The following is a 16,585-nucleotide window of genomic DNA, read 5'->3' as shown; positions in this document are numbered from 1 at the left end:
CATTAGAAGTCAAATATCTTTAATAATTCATATTTTAATGATAAATTGTAAACACTGGAAGATTCCCCCATCTCTTCTGAACAAAACGGTGTAAGAATGACCGCTCTAGCCCCTACGGTTAGGAAATTATTTTCATTTGTTTGAGGGGAGTCGTCACTATGAGAAATAGGCTGCAATAATCCTGTGCCTCTCTGTGCTGCGTGTGTAAAAAGAGGCACATGTTTTGGCGGGAAAAAGTACACAGGCTCTCTGATTGGTGGATTCAAATTCAGCAGCTCCCAGGCTGACCTAGAAACTTACTTCTCTCTCCCTGTGCATTTTTTTGCTGATTTTTTCATTTAACAAGTATATTTGAGGGACCCTCAGCATGTTCAGCATTTTTTCAGCTGTCCATTTTGCTTTTCCAATTTTTCTGTTTAACTTATTACTATTGTGCTAAATAATACTATTTCTGCTATTTTATAAGATTTGTGCCTAATATAGTATTTCTGCTAAATTACAATATTTCTGCTTTTTATACTATTTGTGCTAAAACATAGTATTTCTACTAAATGTAGTATTTATGCTTAATCATACTATTTCTGCTTTTTATGGGATTTGTGCCTAATATAGTATTTCTGCTTTTTATAGGATTTTTGCTCAAACATAGTATTTCTACTAAATGTAGTGTTTATGCTTAATCATCCTATTTCTGCTTTTTATAGGATTTGTGCTTAATATAGTATTTCTGCTAAATTATAGTATTTCTGCTTTTTATAGTATTTGTGCTAAAACATAGTATTTCTACTAAATGTAGTATTTATGCTTAATCATAGTATTTCTATATATTTCTGCCAGGTCCCCAGGCAGCCAATCCTCTGTGAGGACTGAGAAATTCAAATTTTCAAATCAGGGCCTGCACGGCTTCCCAGCCAATCATATATGTGTCCTGAGGCATTCAAATTTGCATATTGGGGCCTTCATGGCTTCTAAGCCAGCCAATCATATCTGAGGGCTGAGGAATTCAAATCCACAAATCAGGGCCTGCACAGCTTCCCAGCCAGCCAATCATGTATGTGGGCTCCAGGTATTCAAATTTGCATATTGGGGAATTCGTGGCTTCTAAGTCAACAAGTCATCCATGTCATATATCTCTAAAAATTCATATTTTAATGATAAATTGTCAACACTTGAAGATTCCCCCATCTCTTCTGAACAAAACGGTGTAAGAATGACCGCTCTAGCCCCTACGGTTAGGAAATTATGGTCATTTGTTTGAGGGGAATCCTCACTATGTGAAATAAACTGAAAGAAGCAGGTCTATGTCTCTGTGCTGCGTGTGTAAAAAGATGCACCTGTTTTGGCGGGAAAACGTAAACAGCCTCTCTGATTGGTGGATTCAAATTCAGCAGCTCCCAGGCTGACCTAGAAACTTAGTCCTCTCTCCCTGTGTGTGTGTGTGTGTGTGTGTGTGTGTGTGTGTGTGTGTGTGTGTGTGTGTGTGTGTGTGTGTGTTTAGTGGGAGAGAGAGGACCCTGCCCTTATTTGACAGCATATCATTGTAGGATTTAAATTGAACATAGTTAGACTGGTTGACTGGATTAGAGCCTGTGTTTGTGTGTCCCTCTGTGCATTTGTGTTTCAATAAGTTATTACTATTCTGCTAAATCATAGTATTTCTGGTACTTTTCGGTACTTGTGCTAAATACAGTATTTCTGCTAAATTATAGTATTTCTGCTTTTTATAGGATTTGTGCCTAACATAGTATTTCTGCTAAATTATACTATTTCTGCTTTTTATAGGATTTGTGCTTAACATAGTATTTCTGCTAAATTATAGTATTTCTGCTTTTTATACTATTTGTTCTAAATTATAGTATTTCTGCTTTTTATAGGATTTGTGCTTAATATAGTATTTCTGCTAAATTATAGTTTTTCTTCTTTTTATAATATTTGTGCTAAAACATAGTATTTCTACTAAATGTAGTATTTATGCTTAATAATAGTATTTCTATATATTTCTGCCAGGTCCCCAGGCAGCCAATCCTCTGTGAGGACTGAGACATTCAAATTTTCAAATCAGGGCCTGCACAGTTTCCCAGCCAATCAAATAAGTGTCCTGAGGCATTCAAATTTGCATATTGGGGCCTTCGTGGCTTCTAAGCCAGCCAATCATATCTGAGGGCTGAGGAATTCAAACCCACAAATCAGGGCCTGCACGGCTTCCCAGCCAGCCAATCACATATGTGGTCTCAGGCATTCAAATTTGCATATTGGGGAATTCGTGGCTTCTAAGTCAACAAGTCATCCATGTCGTATATCTCTAAAAATTCACATTTTAATGATAAATTGTTAACACTGGAAGATTCCCCCATCTCTTCTGAACAAAACGGTGTAAGAATGACCGCTCTAGCCCCTACGGTTTGGAAATTATGGTCATTTGTTTGAGGGGAGTCCTCACTATGAGAAATAGGCTGCAATAATCCTGTGCCTCTCTCTGCTGCGTGTGTAAAAAGATGCACCTTTTTTGGCGGGAAAATGTAAACAGCCACTCTGATTGGTGGATTTAAATTCGGCAGCTCTCAGGCTGACCTAGAAACTTACTTCTCTCTCCCTGTGCATTTTTATGCTGATTTTTTCATTTAACAAGTATATTTGAGGGACCCTCAGCATGTTCAGCATTTTTTCAGCTGTCCATTTTGCTTTTCCAATTTTTCTGTTTAACTTATTACTATTGTGCTAAATCATACTGTTTCTGCTATTTCATAAGATTTGTGCTTAATATAGTATTTCTGCTTTTAATAGAATTTGTGCTTAATATAGTATTTCTGCTTTTTATATGATTTGTGCTTAATATGGTATTTCTGCTAAATTATAGTATTTCTGCTTTTTATAGTATTTGTGCTAAAACATAGTATTTCTACTAAATGTAGTATTTATGCTTAATCATACTATTTCTATATATTTCTGCCAGGTCCCCAGGCAGCCAATCCTCTGTGAGGACTGAGACATTCAAATTTTCAAATCAGGGCCTGCACGGTTTCCCAGCCAATCATATAAGTGTCCTGAGGCATTCAAATTTGCATATTGGGGCCTTCATGGCTTCTAAGCCAGCCAATCATATCTGAGGGCTGAGGAATTCAAATCCACAAATCAGGGCCTGCACAGCTTCCCAGCCAGCCAATCATATATGTGGCCTCAGGCATTCAAATTTGCATATTGGGGAATTCGTGGCTTCTAAGTCAACAAGTCATCCATGTCATATATCTCTAAAAATTCATATTTGAATGATAAATTGTCAACACTTGAAGATTCCCCCATCTCTTCTGAACAAAACGGTGTAAGAATGACCCTTCTAGCCCCTACGGTTAGGAAATTATGGTCATTTGTTTGAGGGGAGTCGTCACTATGAGAAATAGACTGCAATAATCCTGTGCCTCTCTGTGCTGCGTGTGTAAACAGAAGCACCCGTTTTGGTGGGGAAAAGTGCACAGCCTCTCTGATTGGTGGATTCAAATTCAGCAGCTCCCAGGCTGACCTAGAAACTTACTTCTCTCTCCCTGTGTGTGTGTGTGTGTGTGTGTGTGTCTGTGTGTGACAGAGAGAGAGAGAGAGAGAGAGAGAGAGAGAGAGAGAGAGAGAGAGAGAGAGAGAGAGAGCCTTTTAATGGGATGATCTCATTGTAAGATTCAAATTCAATATATTTAGACTGTGACTCCCTCTGTGTGTGTGTGTGTGTGTGTGTGTGTGTGTGTGTGTGTGTGTGTGTGTGTGTGTGTGTGTGTGTGTGTGTTTAGTGGGAGAGAGAGGACCCTGCCTATATTTGGCAGCATATCATTGTAGGATTTAAATTGAATATAGTTAGACTGGTTGACTGGATTAGAGCCTGTGTTTGTGTGTCCCTCTGTGCATTTGTGTTTCAATAAGTTATTACTATTCTGCTAAATCATAGTATTTCTGGTACTTTTCGGTACTTGTGCTAAATACAGTATTTCTGCTAAATCATACTATTTCTGCTTTTCATAGGATTTATGCCTAATATAGTATTTCTGCTAAATTATAGTATTTCTGCTTTTTATAGAATTTGTGCCTAACATAGTATTTCTGCTAAATTATAGTATTTCTGCTTTTTATACTATTTGTTCTAAATTATAGTATTTCTGCTTTTTATAGGATTTGTGCTTAATATAGTATTTCTGCTAAATTATAGTATTTCTGCCAAATTATAATATTTGTGCTAAAACATAGTCTTAATTTAAAATTACAATATTCATAGTTCATCACAGTGTCTCTGGTAAATCACAATATTTCTGCTATGTTGTACTATTTCTCTAAATCACAGTGTTTCTGTAATGTTTAAGTATTTTTGGCTAAATATATTCTTTCTGTTATCTTATACTATTTCTCCTAAATTCTTGTATTTTTGAGAAGTTATCATGTTTCTGGTAAGTTACAATATTTCTGCTAAGCTATTGTATTTCTGCCAAGTATTATATTTCCTCTAAGATATTGCAGTTCTGCTAAGTTATTCCATTTTAGCAAAGTTCTTTTGCTTCTGCAAAGTTTTTACAATTTCTGCAACTTTTCAGCTTTTTCAGCTACTTTTTGCATACAGCTTCAGCTTTAAGCATCCACACTGCATTTTCGCAGGAAATGCAAATTTTTCTAGTTATTCTTCAAGTTGCTTCCGTACACTTTTCGCCGTAGAACTACTTCCACAATTTTCAGCCGATTTTCACCGTTCAAATTTTAAACTATTCTGCTATTTTTGCTCTTTCCGGCTATGACTTTTGCTATTTTTTGCTATTATACTTTTTAAAATATTAAGCTTTTTTCCTTTAATTTGTCCCATTGAAATGAATGGGAAACTTCAGCAATTCTGCTAAAATTTGCTTGTTTTTGAAACTTAACTACTTCCTCATACTTTCACCTAGAACAACCATTCAAATTTTAAAATGTTCACAAATTATTGGGCTATTCAGGTATGATTCAGCTTTTTCAAATCTTTTACTGTTTTACTTTTATGCCTCTTAAAGTTTTGAGTTGCAAAATTGTGATTTTTCACAAAATACATGTGTTGTTATGGTTGCTATGCTCTTGGCTTCCAGTGTGCCACTGAAGGTTTTGCAATTTTCACTTCATGTCCGAACAACTTCCTGCTACTTGCTCAATTTTCACTCAACTTCCACAAATTATACATCAAAACGTAGGTATTTTTGCTGGCTTTCAGAAAATGTCACCATCATTGTTGTGGGATTTATATAATTTTGGCAAATCTCCTCAGACTAACACAAGGTCAGAAAACTCTCCATATAAAGTCAATGGAGAGTTTGTTCAAAATCACCGCTGCATTTCTGTAATGAGAGGCATATTCGAATCGTCATATCTCCTTAACGAAGCAAAGTTAAGACATGAGGCTTGTCCCGGTATATCTTCAGACACTCGTGACGCTCACAATTCAAGAATTATTTTCTCACCTATTACCGTTCTGAAATGAGTTGGACTTGTTTGAGGGTAGGAAATTTGTCCTTCGCTCAGATTTCTTCAGATTTCAAACTGTGGAAATGAACCACTTTTTTCTCTCGTCATAACTTTTTGTTGGATTTCCACAGAGACCTGAAAATTTCCATGATTATTCACCAAACCCTGCTGTCTCTTACGGTGAAAGAATGATATCGATACTCCAAATAGATTTAGAGTTAGAAAGCGTTGTTTGAGGGCAAGTCAAGGCAGTTTTTGCTTCGCTCTACTCAGTTATGGTGCATTAGAAGTCAAATATCTTTAATAATTCATATTTTAATGATAAATTGTAAACACTGGAAGATTCCCCCATCTCTTCTGAACAAAACGGTGTAAGAATGACCGCTCTAGCCCCTACGGTTAGGAAATTATTTTCATTTGTTTGAGGGGAGTCCTCACTATGAGAAATAGGCTGCAATAATCCTGTGCCTCTCTGTGCTGCGTGTGTAAAAAGAGGCACATGTTTTGGCGGGAAAAAGTACACAGGCTCTCTGATTGGTGGATTCAAATTCAGCATCTCCCAGGCTGACCTAGAAACTTACTTCTCTCTCCCTGTGCATTTTTTTGCTGATTTTTTCATTTAACAAGTATATTTGAGGGACCCTCAGCATGTTCAGCATTTTTTCAGCTGTCCATTTTGCTTTTCCAATTTTTCTGTTTAACTTATTACTATTGTGCTAAATAATACTATTTCTGCTATTTTATAAGATTTGTGCCTAATATAGTATTTCTGCTAAATTACAATATTTCTGCTTTTTATACTATTTGTGCTAAAACATAGTATTTCTACTAAATGTAGTATTTATGCTTAATCATACTATTTCTGCTTTTTATGGGATTTGTGCCTAATATAGTATTTCTGCTTTTTATAGGATTTTTGCTCAAACATAGTATTTCTACTAAATGTAGTGTTTATGCTTAATCATCCTATTTCTGCTTTTTATAGGATTTGTGCTTAATATAGTATTTCTGCTAAATTATAGTATTTCTGCTTTTTATAGTATTTGTGCTAAAACATAGTATTTCTACTAAATTATAGTATTTCTGCTAAATTATAGTTTTTCTTCTTTTTATAATATTTGTGCTAAAACATAGTATTTCTACTAAATGTAGTATTTATGCTTAATCATAGTATTTCTATATATTTCTGCCAGGTCCCCAGGCAGCCAATCCTCTGTGAGGACTGAGAAATTCAAATTTTCAAATCAGGGCCTGCACGGCTTCCCAGCCAATCATATATGTGTCCTGAGGCATTCAAATTTGCATATTGGGGCCTTCATGGCTTCTAAGCCAGCCAATCATATCTGAGGGCTGAGGAATTCAAATCCACAAATCAGGGCCTGCACAGCTTCCCAGCCAGCCAATCATGTATGTGGGCTCCAGGTATTCAAATTTGCATATTGGGGAATTCGTGGCTTCTAAGTCAACAAGTCATCCATGTCATATATCTCTAAAAATTCATATTTTAATGATAAATTGTCAACACTTGAAGATTCCCCCATCTCTTCTGAACAAAACGGTGTAAGAATGACCGCTCTAGCCCCTATGGTTAGGAAATTATGGTCATTTGTTTGAGGGGAATCCTCACTATGTGAAATAAACTGAAAGAAGCAGGTCTATGTCTCTGTGCTGCGTGTGTAAAAAGATGCACCTGTTTTGGCGGGAAAACGTAAACAGCCTCTCTGATTGGTGGATTCAAATTCAGCAGCTCCCAGGCTGACCTAGAAACTTAGTCCTCTCTCCCTGTGTGTGTGTGTGTGTGTGTGTGTGTGTGTGTGTGTGTGTGTGTGTGTGTGTGTGTGTGTGTGTGTTTAGTGGGAGAGAGAGGACCCTGCCCTTATTTGACAGCATGTCATTGTAGGATTTAAATTGAACATAGTTAGACTGGTTGACTGGATTAGAGCCTGTGTTTGTGTGTCCCTCTGTGCATTTGTGTTTCAATAAGTTATTACTATTCTGCTAAATCATAGTATTTCTGGTACTTTTCGGTACTTGTGCTAAATACAGTATTTCTGCTAAATCATACTATTTCTGCTTTTCATAGGATTTGTGCTTAATATAGTATTTCTGCTAAATTATAGTTTTTCTTCTTTTTATAATATTTGTGCTAAAACATAGTATTTCTACTAAATGTAGTATTTATGCTTAATAATAGTATTTCTATATATTTCTGCCAGGTCCCCAGGCAGCCAATCCTCTGTGAGGACTGAGACATTCAAATTTTCAAATCAGGGCCTGCACAGTTTCCCAGCCAATCAAATAAGTGTCCTGAGGCATTCAAATTTGCATATTGGGGCCTTCGTGGCTTCTAAGCCAGCCAATCATATCTGAGGGCTGAGGAATTCAAATCCACAAATCAGGGCCTGCACGGCTTCCCAGCCAGCCAATCACATATGTGGTCTCAGGCATTCAAATTTGCATATTGGGGAATTCGTGGCTTCTAAGTCAACAAGTCATCCATGTCATATATCTCTAAAAATTCATATTTTAATATTAAATTGTCAACACTTGAAGATTCCCCCATCTCTTCTGAACAAAACGGTGTAAGAATGACCGTTCTAGCCCCTACGGTTAGGAAATTACGGTCATTTGTTTGAGGGGAGTCGTCACTATGAGAAATAGACTGCAAAAATCCTGTGTCTCTCTGTGCTGCTGCGTGTGTAAACAGATGCACCTGTTTTGGTGGGGAAAAGTGCACAGCCTCTCTGATTGGTGGATTCAAATTCAGCAGCTCCCAGGCTGACCTAGAAACTTACTTCTCTCTCCCTGTGTGTGTGTGTGTGTGTGTGTGTGTGTGTGTGTGTGTGTGTGTGTGTGTGTGTGTGTGTGTGTGTGTGTGTGTGTGTGACAGAGAGAGAGAGAGAGAGAGAGAGAGAGAGAGAGAGAAAGGCTTTTAATGGGATGATCTCATTCTAAGATTTAAATTCAATATATTTAGACTGGTTGACTGAATTGGATCTTGTGTGTGGGTCTCTCTGTGCATGTGTGTTTCCTCATGTGTACATATTTGTGATTGTGTGGCTGTAATAAATTTTTTTGCAGATTTTTGTCATTTAACAAGTATATTTGAGGGACCCTCAGCATGTTCAGCATTTTTTCAGCTGTCCATTTTGCTTTTCCAATTTTTCTGTTTAACTTATTACTATTGTGCTAAATCATACTATTTCTGCTATTTTATAAGATTTGTGCTTAATATACTATTTCTGCTTTTATAGGATTTGTGCTTAATATAGTATTTCTGCTAAATGTAGTATTTATGCTTAATCATACTATTTCTGCTTTTCATAGTATTTGTGCTTAATATAGTATTTCTGCTAAATTTAGTATTTCTGATTAATTATAGTTTTTCTACTAAATCATAGTACAGTATTTCTGCTTTTTATGGGATTTGTGCTAAAACAAAGTATTTCTACTAAATGTAGTATTTGTGCTTAATCATACCATTTCTGCTTTTTATAGGATTTGTGCTTAATATAGTATTTCTGCTAAATTATAGTGTTTCTGCCAAATTATAATATTTGTGCTAAAACATAGTCTCAATTTAAAATTACAATATTCATAGTTCATCACAGTGTCTCTGGTAAATCACAATATTTCTGCTCTGTTGTACTATTTTTCTAAATCATAGTGTTTCTGTAATGTTTAAGTATTTTTGGCTAAATATATTCTTTCTGTTATCTTATACTATTTCTCCTAAATTCTTGTATTTTTGAGAAGTTATCATGTTTCTGGTAAGTTACAATATTTCTGCTAAATTCTGCTATGCTATTGTATTTCTGCCAAGTATTATGTTTCCTCTAAGATATTGCAGTTCTGCTAAGTTATTCCATTTTAGCAAACTTCTTTTGCTTCTGCAAAGTTTTTACAATTTCTGCAACTTTTCAGCTTTTTTCAGCTACTTTTTGCATACAGCTTCAGCTTTAAGCATCCACACTGCATTTTCGCAGGAAATGCAAATTTTTCTAGTTTGCATTAACTACCTACATTCAGAGTCCAGCCAGAACCTCATGTATTTGAAATATATATTCAGAAATTCCTTCACAAAATTAGAGACAAAATGGCACAGATGCTCAGCAACCTTGATTGTATAGTCAGTTGGCAACCGGTTGAATCAAGCCCACATATGCAAAGAAACTTGTCCCAGGTGACTTGTGCTCATCTTGACAATCCATCTGCGTTTTTAAGTCAGACAGCAATTATCTGCAAATCTTTACCAATCTGTCACAGTGTGGTTGTAGTCAGTCCAAGTCAGACTGTGACTGTTTGGAGACAAGTTGCCTCCCACCAGGCAACCTGTGGCTTATCATTCAACTTCTAATGATCACTGCAACTACTTACAATCTGTCAATTCAATTCAATTTTATTTATATAGCGCCAAATCACAACAACAGTCGCCTCAAGCCGCTTCATATTGTAAGGCAGACCCTACAATAATACCACCAAACATAAAAAAAGTTTATGCAATTACTGGGAAACCACCAGTTGTTCCTAGGATGCAAAATGTAAAAACAGGCCATCCTATTTTAAATCTAGTGTGACCGAGCCACTAAGTGTGACCTATACTGTAAGAAACCCGAACTTAAAAAGGCAAAAAATGGGCGATTTAGTTTCACAACTTTTACTGCACTCCTTGTACTTAACCCTCCTGTTGTGTTTTCCCAGGAAGAAAACAGGGGCTCTTATGTTCTCACAATCTATCCTATGAAGAGATTCTACTTTTTAACCCACTCTAGCCTTTTTTCCTGCATTATCCGACTATACGACTGTCATAACTTTACCATCTTTTATGGATATCAGCAGGAAACATGACGGCACTGACTTATTCTGTTTGTACACAAACACCAGCAAAAACCACCAAGGTTTTCTTGCATTCCAGCTCATACATTGCAAAGAAAACACAATGACATCGAATCAGGAATATGCTGGAAGGACAACTGTCCTCTGTAAACACTGTCCTCGTGCCAGTATAGATAGCTCAACACTGGAATTCATCTACTTGGTATTATGTTCATCCATAAGAGAGTCGGCAAACAGTTTGTCCGGACTCTGACGTTCCAGATACATTGTGTGCAATACTCTTATCTAAAACATGTCACTTTCTAATGGATTGAAAGTGCCTGCAGTGATTTCACTTTCAAGGAATTTTTTTCTCAGGACAACTTATGTCTTCAAACATGTTTTGACCTATATTATACATGCGAGTATAGGTCAATCTTTCCCATGGAAACAAAAACAAAACAAAACAAAAAGTCTATAATCATTTCAACTGCACTTAAAATCTGGTTCCAGTCAAATTTCTAACCTTTACCCCTGTTCTTTGGAAACCCTTGGGGGTTTCAAGAGTTGCTATCTTCCTGTTGTTTGCGAGGCTGCTATTTGAAAGTGATAAACAGGTCTGACTCAAGCTGCAGTTTCTCCGTTTTCAGCGGTTAGCTGCAGTACCACTTAGTGCACACTTATCTCTGATTGTTTTTCCGCATAACAGAAGATAAGATTTCATCCTGCTGCTTGTGTAGCCTTCGTTATTTCCTGTAAGTCTAACTCCACATGAAGAGTCATTCATAAAAGTACATTTACAAAAAAAAGTAATAGAATTTATTTAGATATTAATGCTATGTGCAGTTTTCTGTATTTTTTATACTGTATTCCTTTGTAAATGTCTATAAAAGACACATCACACAATATTGTTTGATTGCATTTTGAATCCTGCACAGAGGATATAGTTTCCACTCAATTGTCTCAACATTGTCCCATAGCCTCAGACAATATTACTTTAAGAGGGGCAAAATTTGATCAGACAAATCTGTACCTCCTGAGCCTTGGAGATTAGAACAGAGGTTGGCTGGGGTTGCGATATGACAACACACCGATGTGATCTATGGCCTTTTTTCCAGGGCACCGTCATGACACAACCTGATCCAGTAACAATGAAATATTCAACACCTTGTGGTTTTTTACTTCATGCCTTCCACGTGGCAAGGTTGAAGGTCGGGGAGTATATTTAGTTATGAATACAAGGTTTTTCATATATGCCTGCTATGAATCCACAAGGTGCTTTTGCTGTTGTGTGACATAACAACTGGGCTGCTTTGTTTTTAATGTTTATTTTTATTAAAACACTAACACTAAACACAAATTAAAACACTAAATGATACACCAGAGAGATGGTCTTCTAACCTCCGCATGTTATTGTCCATTCAGTGTGGGGGGTGGGAGGAAAAACAACATCAAATCTGCTGCCCGGTCTCCAGGAAACCTGTAGTTGTCAGCTCTACAGCTCTTTGCCATGATCTCCTGAGTGTATCACACGGGTGACGTCAGGGGAGTAAGATCAGTGCCACCGCAAAAACAAAAACAGCTCCAATAACAGTTAGCTCCCCTCAGTGCAAAGACCTACTGATGTCAGCTCTCAAGCATAGTTATTTCAGTTTAATAACCAATACAAATAACATTGGTATCATTAAGAAAAACTGCACTGTGCAATGGAGTCTGCTATAATCATAGAGTCACTATAAACCCTCATAGCCTATTTAATTTGATCAAAGAACAACAGAGGCCACCGTTCCACTTACTTCCACATGCTCTAAGATGATATGCTCATGAACGTTCACACACAAAGGCATTACATTAAGCAAAACAATTGTCCAACCACAAGTATGTGACAGTACGTCACACACTACCATAGCGACACTATGGGCTGTTCACATCTGAACTAACATAAACTCCAGAGTCTTGAGAGTGACAACCAGCTAGTGCTGAAGGCCTTTTCTCATGCTCAGCTGAGACACATACCTCTGATTTAATCTGCTGTGCAAATGGGATACTAATAACTAGTCTACATGTCAAAAGGGGCTGGTGCAGTGCCACAACCATTCATCTCAAAGAAAAGTCCTGTCGGTAGACTAGCTGTTACATAATATTCTCAAGAAGTACTGAAATGAATAATTACGACATCTGAGAAAGCAGCTGTAATAGGAGAGCGTGTCTATTTGGTGAAGTAATGTTGTTTTATCCTTTATGGACAACTTTCTTGTTCCACATCAATAAATATTTGGAAACGTGAGTCTTTCTGTTGGTTTGACATGTGAAAAGCAAACACAATCATCACAGCACTTAAAGGGGAAAAAAACCCATAAACCATTACACACACACACACATATACCTGCTATAGTTTAAAGGAAACCACCATTACACTACACAAACCACACTCGCAATCTAACAAACATTGTAATAAGGGGACACCCAATCTATCTTCATTTGTCAAAATGTGGCAGTACTGCGCTGAGATAAAAGCTGCTGTTAAGGGGAAAAAAAAGAGCCTTGCAAGCAGATGTGTACTGGTTTAAGTGGAGCCCAACAATGCATTCACCAGCCACTTTACTTAGTACACCTTCCTATTAAGTTGGACCCCTTTTGCCTTCAGAAAAGCTTTAATTCTTCATGTTGTAGGTTAAACTAGCGGTCCCCAACCATTTTTGGGCCACGGACCGTTTTTTTGTCCGACAATATTTTCACAGACCGCCCTTTAAGGTGTCGCGAATAAAAACAACAAAATAAAATCAGTACCCGTACCAAAAAAGGAGGATGTATTCATAACACACGGGGAAAGACCCAGGGAACGATAAAAACGATTTAAAAAAAATAACGATAAAAACTGAAAAAAACCCTGAAAACCATAAGTTTAACAACCGAGCCTTAACTCTCGTGGCCCGGGGGTTGGGGGCCGCTGGGTTACAACCAAACAACCAGTCTGATCACCTGCCTCCCCAGTTCTGATGCTCAAACCGAGCAGGTCATCTTAACCATGTTTACATGTCCTGAGTTGCTTTTTGGATTAATGAGCAGTTGACCAAGTGTACCTAGCGTACTGTAGCCCCAGTGACCTAATCCCTAAATTAGGGATTGTGAGTCCCAAGCAGAGTGGCTCAGTAGAAGTGTTCTGGGCCCATAACCCAAAGGTCGATGGCTCAAAACCATCCTCTGCTCGAAAAATATTTAACCACAATTTTGTTGTACAATGACAAAAGGCTATTCTATTCTAATAAAGTGTATGTGCGAGCATATGCTGATATTAACAACTGATACTGGCCTATAACAGATGTATCGTCCTGCCAGGTATGTTGACATGTGCCAATACAAAAGCGTTTTCACAGAAAATAATCCAGATTACAAAAATGGAGCCAATTTTAAAGAATTGTTTTTCAACAAAATGTACCATAATTGTATCAGGCTCAACCTGGGTTATTCTTATTATCATCTGTCAATATTAGCTATTTGCCAATCAATTGGTATCTGCATTTATAATAGCCAGTAAATTCAAGTTTAAAATACAAAGGGAACCAGGTGAAAACACCCTTCAGCTATGTTATGAATGTTAACATTGCATAGTTTGTCCAGCAGAGGCACTTTGCAACTTCCTTGTTGGAACCACATATGTTTGGAAGACCACAAACATAACAACCACGTGATCCAAGCAGAGTCAGACACAGCATAAATGTGTAAATAAATAACTTCACATAATAAATGTTAGGGAAATTTATTTATGTTTCATTTCTGAAAGCCAAAAACTATTGGCCGGCATATTGAATTGGCCGGAATATTGAATATTTATGCTGACTTGCTCACAACAGCACTGCTAACATCCTGATGTTAAGCAGTTGTTATGGTTACCCTATTTACCACCTTATTTGGCAATCCACAGATTTAGATCAACTAAAATGACCTGAAAAATATAAAATAATGTACAAAAAATGTTAAAATTACTATTTACCCCTCCAGAACACAAATATGTCAGGCAGATTTCTATATAATAGCAGTAACAGCAGAATTTTGGGGTTTTTTTTAAATCTGCTGTCTAGTTTATCACATTTAAGCCTCATTAATAGTTTCAGATCCTTAAGCATGAACGAATGTGGTGGCAAACCAAGAAAGAAGCAAGCTGCTGGTGTTGCTACAACTGGAAATGCAGTTAGTTCAGCCTCTGTTGTGGTAAAATTGCACTTTCCATTTCACCAACATGGCCACACATTCTTCTTTCAGGGGCATAAGTTTGATTCAATCATGCACCTGGACAAACAAAATGACTTTCGCATGAACCTGAAGCTAAACTACAGCTCAATAAAATCTCCTTCCACACAGGAACTCCCAACGCTTTTTCCATCCAACTCATGGCAGCCACTTCTCCATTGATCTCGTCCATCAGTATTTGCTATGGGCATGACACTGTGTTGCGTGCGTGGAGGTGCGCCATAAAACTTTACTAGGCATGCTACAATAGTAGTCTTTATATCACAGCAGTGTGCCACAGCTTGTCTACACAAAGCCCAGCATTGAAATCTGGATCTCATTCAGTCCTGAGAGTTGCTCCTGTTCAGCTGTGTCCTCTGAGGGTGGAGACACCACTTCCTCTTAGTATGTGTAAGTTCTAGCGCCCATAATGATTCACATGTCTGGGCCTCGAGACCGGCCCTCCATCAGATTCTGTGAGCGAATGGAGGCAACGATTTCGAAGCGACCCCCACCCCCATCACCATCCCTCTCTCAAACTGGTGACACAGCAAAACAAGCAGACACTCCGCTTACCAGAAATCTGGCAACGCTTCAGTGACTGGCCCACCCAGGCTTCCACATTTACAGGAGAATAGGCAGAGAGAGAGTGAAAGAGGAAAAGAGAGAAAGAGATGGCGAAACAAAACTAAAACGTCCAAAAGTTAAAACAAAAAAAGTTGAAAAGACAACAACTTGACAATTTTAGAAAAGAAAATCCACTTTTCTTTTTTTTTTAAACTTGTGTAACCAGTAGTTTTTAAAGAGCCAAGAATACTCTATTATTCTTAGTCCCATGTTCACTATGGGAGCCATGCTTTCAGAAGCCCTTGTCATGTGGTGGGCGGCATAGAGCCTGGCTTCCCCAGGGACTGAAACCCTGCTGGGTTGGGTTTCACCTGCGACACAAGGCTCACTAGTCAACCAGTGCACACAGAGAGAGTCAGGACTGAGAGAGGAGGAGGATAGCTGGAGGGAAACACTTCTGCTGAGGTAAAAAAAAAATCATGCCTGAAACATAAGGCTTTGGGGTCAGTATCAGCCTGGCAAAGACCTCAATCTGGGCCACTTGATGGCTTTGGAGTATATGAAAGAGGGCATAGATTTTGCACTTTCAACTGTGTTTTCTTAAGGTTCACAGCTTTTCTTACTGATAAAGATACCCCCCCCCCCCCACCCACCCACCCACACACACCCCACCCCACATTGCCATTGTTGTTCATATTACACCAGAGTAATTAATAGATAAACTTGAACAGAAAATCTTCTGTTTTTAATTTTTACTATCGCCTGTAGAAATTTCTGTTTTTACAATGGGTCCACAGAAAAATAAATAAAACCTTTTCTGTATATTAATGAAGACTTTCAGTTTTGCAGTTGCAAGAGAGTCTGGGCAATGACCAATGACAATTTCTTTGATTTACTACAGCATGTCTGTGAAGGTTCTCAGTCATCCAGGTCATCGTAGTCAAAGGAGCTTGCAAAGAAAAGCATCTGGATTTCTTTAAGTTACTTGAAGACGTTTCACCTCTCATCCGAGAAGCTTCTTCAGTTCTAAGGTCAAATGGTGGAGAGTCCCAGATATAAACCTAGTGGGAGTGACCCCCCACAGAGGGACAAAAGGACCCCCTGATGATCCTCTAATCGCCTGAGCCAAGGTGTGAAACTGGGTGTGGGTCCCAATCAGCCAGAGTTTCTACAGCAACTTTTCCATATAGAATAGAATTCAGAATAAGCATGTAAAAAATAAACACCTGCTGTTCAAATTGCACTTCTTGTTCTTCTTCTATGAATTGGAATTAAATGTGTCTTTGACAGTAATGGAAACTGTGGACCATCATGCAGAATAAGTTTGACAACCCTGCATTATGCAAACACCTCAGACACACACAAGCTAAGGAGGTAGTCACTTACAAATAAAGGCAGCTCCCTCTGGTTCACGTCCATTTTCTCTCCATCCACCAAAGACCTGGAGACAAAACAGAGGTGTTACTATGACATCGGGTTAATAACAGCACCGCCTAATGTAACCTATAGCCAT

The 16,585-nt window shown here is 37.9% G+C and overlaps 1 protein-coding gene across 3 annotated transcripts in view; it reads right to left on the bottom strand.

Annotated features, from left to right (window-relative positions):
- The window catches only part of arhgef28a (Rho guanine nucleotide exchange factor (GEF) 28a), a 67,662-nt gene that overhangs the window by 48,390 nt on the left and 2,687 nt on the right, over nucleotides 1-16,585 (bottom strand). For all 3 annotated transcript variants that reach the window (XM_026173290.2, XM_026173291.2, XM_080303538.1), the window contains exon 2: nucleotides 16,459-16,513. In XM_026173290.2, coding sequence (XP_026029075.2) covers nucleotides 16,459-16,491 — 33 coding nt within the window. In that variant the 5' untranslated portion in view covers nucleotides 16,492-16,513. The remainder of the gene's footprint in view (nucleotides 1-16,458; nucleotides 16,514-16,585) is intronic.

Source organism: Astatotilapia calliptera, chromosome 7, assembly GCF_964374335.1.
Source record: "Astatotilapia calliptera chromosome 7, fAstCal68.1, whole genome shotgun sequence".
NCBI lineage: Eukaryota > Metazoa > Chordata > Actinopteri > Cichliformes > Cichlidae > Astatotilapia > Astatotilapia calliptera.
This window is presented reverse-complemented; position numbering and strand designations above follow the sequence as displayed.